At 36.5% G+C, this 7,811-nt stretch overlaps 1 protein-coding gene across 4 annotated transcripts in view; it reads right to left on the minus strand.

The window, feature by feature from the left end:
- Window positions 1-2,018, minus strand: part of hspa12a (heat shock protein 12A) — a 38,572-nt gene extending 36,554 nt beyond the window's left edge. For 2 of the 4 annotated variants that reach the window (XM_084096074.1, XM_084096072.1), the window contains exon 1: window positions 932-1,010. Coding sequence is in view for 2 of the 4 variants with exons in the window: in XM_084096071.1 (XP_083952197.1) it covers window positions 1,683-1,725 (43 nt within the window). In the remaining 2 variants the exon portion in view is untranslated. Of the gene's footprint in view, window positions 1-931; window positions 1,011-1,682 lie in introns of those variants that run through there. The other 2 variants (XM_084096071.1, XM_084096073.1) reach the window with 2 other exon arrangements.
- Window positions 2,019-7,811: the final 5,793 nt, after the last annotated feature.

The raw sequence follows: 7,811 nt of genomic DNA on the forward strand, positions 1-7,811 counted from the left end.
TCATCACGTGGTCTCCGATATGTGCCCTTTAAATGTAAAACGTGCAATAAATGCGTATGAAAACAAATGGTTTTCATTTTCTCTCGTAAAAACTTAGAACCAAAATATATGTGTATTTACATCTCTTGTTTGAAAAGATTTTTGTACTTTTAAATAAAATGCTATTTATTAAAACACAACTTTAGAATTCGTGTTGATAAAACTAATACAATCAAGTCATAAACATGCATTTATTACGTTTAATTTGTAACTGCAGCTATCAAATTTAACTTTTCGATCCATCAACACACTCATCAGTTCTCGGTTCATAACGAATCGGTTCTCGTTTTAACGAGTCAGTGATCCGCTCAGACACAATAAGTCCGATTGGTGAACGATTCATCCAGACAGAACCGGTTCATCCGATCTAGTGAAAAGATCCGATACAAAAGAACAATTCATTCACGATTTGTACGAAAAGACGGCAATGTCGTAAAGATGTACGCATCTTCGAATATCACCTTGATGCTGCTGTCTAATGCTGTCTACTGCACAAACAGTCTCTAGGAATCATACTCATGATGACTAGGCTATCTTACAGATGCTCTTGATGTGTCAGAGATGCGCCCATCCTGAATCATATTACATCACATCAGCAGTCAAACTGGCGTCCTTCCTAAAGGACAGACAAGAAGCAGTGCATGTGCTAATTTACCTTCCCATGCGCAAAACTGTCAGAAACATACCAAACCTTAAAGCCAGCAAAATAAACATCCGCGCTACTGTAGGAAATGCTGTTGTGATCCCAGAGCTATGTAAACGGTCGCATTACTACATTTCTCTGCATTGCGATTGTTCCGTGTCAAAACGAGTACTGAACCGTTTTAATATGCGTTATGAAAGTATATTTAAGCTCTGTGGTGAGTTTGGGTCGGTGGTTGAGGAGCCCTACCTCGTTCCAGCTTCACCTGGGATGATGATGGTGGAGCGTGCAGACTTTTGCTGCATTGACTCAAAGCTCCCAGGAGTGAGACCACGTGACCCAACTCTGCACCGCTACTATCTCAGTCACCCAAGTCCACACTGCGCTTTTAAAGTCACAAGCAGATTTGCCCCGGCGAGGGCATATATGCCATAAAGAGTCGTGCAGGGAATAAATGTCTTAAAAGATAAGGCTAAGAATGCGCTAGAGGTGGAATATTATGTTTACATCCATTCCAATGCAATACAGATTGCAGCGTGCAGCAAGCTAAATGTGCTTTCCAGGAATAGGCTACACTGTAGAAATTGTTCAGCCTACGGTAAAAAGCTGCCAGCTTGCCTATAGTAAAATACTGAGACGACAATAAATGTGTCATTAAATCATATAACTTAAGATAGTCCTATAATTACTTCAGAATCCAAAAGTTAACCATTTTTTGTAGTAGTAGCGTACACATTTTACTGTAGTAGCCTATATTTTTACATTATTTCCCGTTTAAATTAACGTAGGCTACTTTTTTATACAGTGCATCTATATGCCATAAAATAATCTAGCCCATCGCAGATATAGGCTAGTACGACTATTATTAAAAAGCGGTGTGTGGATGTTTCTCAGAAGGGTACAGTAATGATATCATGTGTGCTCTGACACTGTGGGCGTTGATAACGGGTTGCATCATAGAATAAACTGCTCAAACTTTCTAAAATGCGATTTATCTTACCTGTTATGATGTCGTCAATCACCAACTCTTTCTCAGTCATCATTCAAATCTTCAGGTTTTCTTATCCGTAAAGATCCCGCTTAATGTCTAACTTTTTGCGCGGTTCATTAGATTACAGAAAGCTCCCTACTTCTCAAGCTGTGCTACCCCGTCCCGTTACTCTATTAGGCTACTCCCACCAAACTTCCAGCCCTAAACTATTTAAAACTAACGCTTTGGAGCGCATTTAAAATAAAGTATCTCGAGTTTGACCCACAGTTGAGTTTTCCTCAGACTGTCTGACATCCAGAGAAAAGAAGTGTAGCCTACAGATCCAGACTTCACGTCTGTTGGCTCGGGCCCCGCCCTTCAGCTCGACTCCATGTGCAAGACTAATGAAGGCAGAAACAGAGTAAACACAGGCCAAGAACAACTAAAAAAACTTAAAAGGGACACCTAATTATTTTGTAGCTTAGCAATTCTTCTATATCCACAGTCGTGATCAGGCTATTTAAACAAAATAAGAGGTATCATACAAAAATGCAGGTTATTTTTTATTTAGTACTGTCCTGAATAAGATATTTTACATAAAAGATGTTCACATATAGTCCACAAGACAAAAAAATAACTGAATTTATAAAAATGACCCCGTTCGAAAGTTTATGCTGCTCTTGAGTGCCTTGTTTGTCCTAAATAGTTAAACTGCCCAGAGTTCTTCAGAAAATTCCTCCAGATCCTGCAAATTCTTTGATTTTCAAGCATGTATTGCACATTTGATCCCTTTCCAGAAGAGACTGTATGATTTCGAAATCCATCTTTTCTCACTGAGGACAATTGAGCGACTAAAATAACTTTTTGAATTTGAAGATCATGGTAAATTGTACTTAATTTATATTCTGTTGCTTTCGAAGAGAAGTAATATGCTATTCAAACAAAATAAGAACAACTTGGACATCTTCATCCTGTTCAAAAGTTTTCACCCCCGTTTCTTAATGCATCGTGTTTCCTTTTGGAATAATTTACATTTTGCGTACTGTATGTAAACTTTTGAGCACGACTGTGTACTGTGAAGATATAGTCAAATAATTGTGTATATAGTTTGTTTATATCTATCAGTCTTTAATTAAACCGTTAATTAAAAAATTGTATTCAAGGGAGTATAATTATGAAACACTGATCTATAGAATGTTATCAAATAACAAACCATATTCCCAGGAAATTGCACATGGTGAAATAATACTGCATCACACCATGTACAGTATTGCATGGAAAAGTCATATAGTACACTATAGGTCCTTTTGTCATCTATGGTTCCTTGAAGAACCTGCATTGCACAGAAAAACAAGGGGGGGGGGGGGGGGGCGGGCATTTTGGAAGCTTTATTTTTGTATAGTCAATTAATGGATTAATAGGATAACATATTCGTTTTAGATATAATGTTTACATTGATTGATTGATTGATTGATTGATTGGAATAGTATTGCATACCTGCAATATGCATGTTCAAAGCTATTTTAAAAAAAGAAGCTGGATTATTTGTTGACTCGGGAGGGGGTTCCTCCAGGCCTGAGCACAGGTTTTATCTCAAAGGGTGGAGTTTACTTGACAATTGTTGTCACTGAAAGCAGTGAGATTTTCCTGATATCAGAATCGCACTTAACACATGCATGTCTTCAGCAGACACTTTCAACAAAATTAAGTCACTCAAGAATGAAGAGGTTACTTTCAGTCACTCACGGGCAGAAAAAAAATGTGTAATTCAGCATTAAATTTTAGCCAACAAATTATAAATATTTATTTATACATACAACATGATCACATTTTTCAAAATGAATTAGTAAACTAAACTTCAGCTGACCTCGGGATATCAAATGGAAGTTAGAAGAGGAAGGCCAATGGCCAGCGCTGGTCACCTCCTCTGGCATTGCAGTTATAAAAAGGCTCAATGCCCCATCTAGTGGTCAATATGAATTTGACCCACAAGACCCTGAACCTGCCAATCAAACCCCAAACAAACATTGCATTTACACACCTAATCTAAAGAATTTTAAATGTTCAAAGCTTCCCTGAACATAAACGTTACATATTTTGTTCATATTTATATGTGCATCAACAAAAAAAAAAATCTGATTTTTTGATGGTTTTCTATTTATTGAAGATTTCTTGCCGTTTCATTTCAAGGAGCTTGTTTTGATACTTTACTAAGCCTCCTGTTTACTCCTTCACAAAAATGAAGAGATATTACATCAATACTGTGTAAAATCTAAAATCAAATTGCTGCCCCATTACTGCCAATGCTGGAATTTAAAAAAGTACTGAATTAGACTTCATAAACTCACTTACAATTAATTAGATACAGTAAAAGATGTGCGTATTTGGTGTGCTGTCCGAGGGAAGGGCTCCGAGCTCGCAATGTGGCCCGAACCCAGAGTGCTCCCCCGTATCTGGGATAGGAACTGTAGCAGAGTGAGGAGTCAGAGTGGAGGAGGGATGCAGAAAAGACTGTTGAGGAACGAAGGTGAGTCAGATATAGGCCTCCAATCATACTGATTGGGTAGATCATTTGAACGTGATCCTCTCAAACTTTGTTAATAAACCATCATATTTCGAACTGCACACTGTAATATATTATTGTTGGTTTAACTTAAAAAAAGAGAGTAAGTAACATTGCCTTAAAATTATAAGTTCATTGAAATTAAAAAAAATTGTTAATACAATGAAGGAGATTGGTTTAATCAATAGAAACTCAAAATATTATGTTATCTGAACCACTTAAATTATAATTAAGTTGATTTGACTTTTTTTTTGTGATATCATGAAATTTTTATTTTACAGTGGTACCACTGTAAATTGTGACTAAGCTTTTTTTTTTCTTTTTTTTTAACAATTCTAACAAATATCAACAGCGTAACAGTGTCTTTCACTTTAGGAACATTGGTTTATGAAAAAAGCTGCAAACCTTGTATTTTAAATGGTTATTTGACAGCTTAGCCAGTTCAATGCACTCTCAAAAACAGTTTGGAAGTCCTACAGTATCCATCATTTATTGCAAAGACTGGTTCTTTTGTTATTAACCATCATTTTGGAGAGATTTATATGTTATGTGTTACATATTATTATGTGTTATGGCAATTATGTGCCATAACACATTATTATGTGTTATGGCACATTATGTGTTATGGCATAAATCATTTCTTAAAAGATTTCTTAAAAACATCAACAACAACAACTACAACAACAAAAACAACTCAAAGCCTTGACATTAGCACAACATGCCCTCAAGTCCACAAGGGGGAAGTGTTCATACAGAATGCCAAAACCGGTAGGCCTATACAAGACTTTGTACATTTTAGGTAGCTTCAAAATAAACAAACTGATATATTTTCACTCTTATTGACAATGACAAATGCACAAGAACTAAATAAGGAAGAGTTATTGCGACATCTTTCAGTGAAGGGTTTTATTCAAGCCTATTGAAAGGATTGCCAATTATGCTGGGCCTATTAAATCATAGGCACCTGAACATTAGGCCTACATCTCTCTCAACAGATTCTCTCAATCGATTGGCTGGTGTTAGCCGGTTGTGGCCATATCGTGCGCAATACAGTTTTCTTCGACTAACTCCCGCGGCAGCATGCTGAACTGTTTAAGCCACAAACAACATATGTCCACACACACACACACACACACACACACACACACACACACACACACACAACTCTTTTGGTCCCAAATAAAGACTCGCGCAGTGCAATAGCCTATGCGTATGCTAGGCTAACTGATTATCGCACGCTCATTTCCATATTAATTTAGGCTACGTTAGACTAGAAGTAGGCTATAGCCTACAGTTAATGCTGTGGATTTTGTAGGCCTACCTTAAAATGTTAATGATGTCATGTCGTAAGTGTTAAAATAGACACAATGTGATCATGGCTATAAGTTAATAAACAGATTGAGGCCGATGTTTAAGTGCGGTGATAATGCTATTTGACTGATCATTCATTTCCTAAACTTTGCACTTCGCCACATGCTTTATTTCAACCATTGAAAGTTTAAGGTTACTTGTTTAAGGTAGCCTACATGACACCTGCTTAATATGAGAAACGTTAAATTTACAAAGTATATTTTTATATATTGATTTAAAGACAGTATGAATAAGAAAGAATGAAAAAAAAAGACAGACGACAAATTGTTGAATTTGTAGGCCAGTTCATGATTTCTTTGATGTCGTCAAGACGTTTCATTCATATAGCCTATATATATATAAAAAAAAAAATTAACGAATATTTATGATAGGCCTGCAGTTTTTGATTTCTTTGCCAAATTAAATGGGTTTAAATAGCCTAGTCCTCTTCTTTTCAGCTAACGCTATCCATGTTCTAAGTTAATAAAAACACACAAGCTATAGCTTATATATGTTTTGAAAGATTCTGTAGGCTATGTGACTATAGCCTACGATTTTTTTGTCCTCAGTTGTCATTGTGCGCACAGCAGGGTTAAATATCACTTGTCTCTTATTTTCCCAGGAAGAAAATACATACTCATACGGATAGCCTACATGCGAAGGTTAAGGGTTTGAGCTTACTTGTGTGTTTGCCAGATGGCAGCAAGCAAAGAAAGAAGCGAATAATTCAACAAATCTCTCTCTCTCTCTTTCTCTCTGGGTCCAGGTATCAGAGCAATGCGCGCGACCTGTCCGTGAACCCTCTTTAGTGAGCCTAGGAGAGTGACTTAAACGAGATCGGCTCATTGTGGCAGGAACTCATTAAGGCTCTTAAGAGTAGGTTATTTCAGATTTTTTTTTAAATCAGTTTTATACGTAGGCTAACAACATTTTTTTCCCGTCTGTTTGCAGATGTTGTCCTCATTTTGTTGAAACCGTTGTATTTAGGCTATCTGCTAATATATTTTTGATCATTGTTTAGGAATTGCATTCTAATGCACAATATTTACCTAGCTTTAAACACTTTTCATTTTCAAAAGTTCTGTTATTAAATATATTTTACACAAGCCCTTAAAATGTGGTGTTTCTGAAGAGTGTTAATTCGGTGTTATTTCTCATTATATGCTATTATAGGATTATATATTAATTCATATTGAAGTAGGCCTACTCTTAAAATGTGTAATCTATTGCATGTCTATTGCATGCATTGTTTTGCCCCCGAATATTTTCAGTATAGGCTATTCATTTAGAAGCAAATGTAGCATTCCCAGATTTAAAAATAAATAAAATCATTTTAGTTTGAGCTCGAAAAAATAGGCAATTTTTCTCTTTCTCTGTAACCTTTTTACGCTTGAATAATGACTTTTAGTTACAGACTAATAAAGGGGTTTGGACGTTTAGAACTGCATGTATGCTCGTGTAACTGCACGTGCACGTAAAATAAAAATAAAAAGTTAGCAGCAAAACTGTGTTAGTTTTGCATGAGGTCTGCATTACCAAATCAAAACAAAACGCAATTCTTAAGTTATAAAACACCCCAAATCTTCAGTGAATGGTAAGGAATTCATCACTGAGTCCTTGTGGTCGTATTAATTCAGGATGAAACACAAACTGAAAAAGACAAAACAAAACAAAAAAACAAATCTATTGGTGTTCATTCAGATGACACCTGGCAAAGTTTGAAGACATGACTGGACAAGTGCGCGGTTCTGAAAGCATCAGGGCATCTGGTGATGCATGTGGAGACTTAAGGATGGGAGAAGACGCGCTAATTAGGTAGAAATTGCCCTTTTTCCCCCGTGACCCATGGGAGACCCTTGGAAAGCTGTTTAACATTAGGTAAGTAATTAAAACGCCTAAATGCAAATGTAGGTTTTGGTGAAAGATCCGGCCGTGGCGTAATGTGCATTATATTCCGTGTTTGTTATGATCCACATGATGGATGCCTTATATGAGGTCACAATGTATTATGACGGCATGACAAAAACGCAATTACTGGCATAACAAAGCAACAAGTGGTTGAGTGCGAGATGGTTCGTCTGTGCTTGACACGAATAAAAAAATCATAAAACTTTAAAATTACTTTCTAGAACCTTATGAAAACCAAATAATACAAATGTGACAACATTGTTTTAGAGCTTCTACAAAGAGGAACAAAACAGACATGCAAATGTAGGCTATCTGGGAGTGTCTGACCCACTGGCAGT

This window comes from Abramis brama, assembly GCF_963993115.1.
Source record: "Abramis brama genome assembly, chromosome: 21".
Lineage (NCBI taxonomy): Eukaryota > Metazoa > Chordata > Actinopteri > Cypriniformes > Leuciscidae > Abramis > Abramis brama.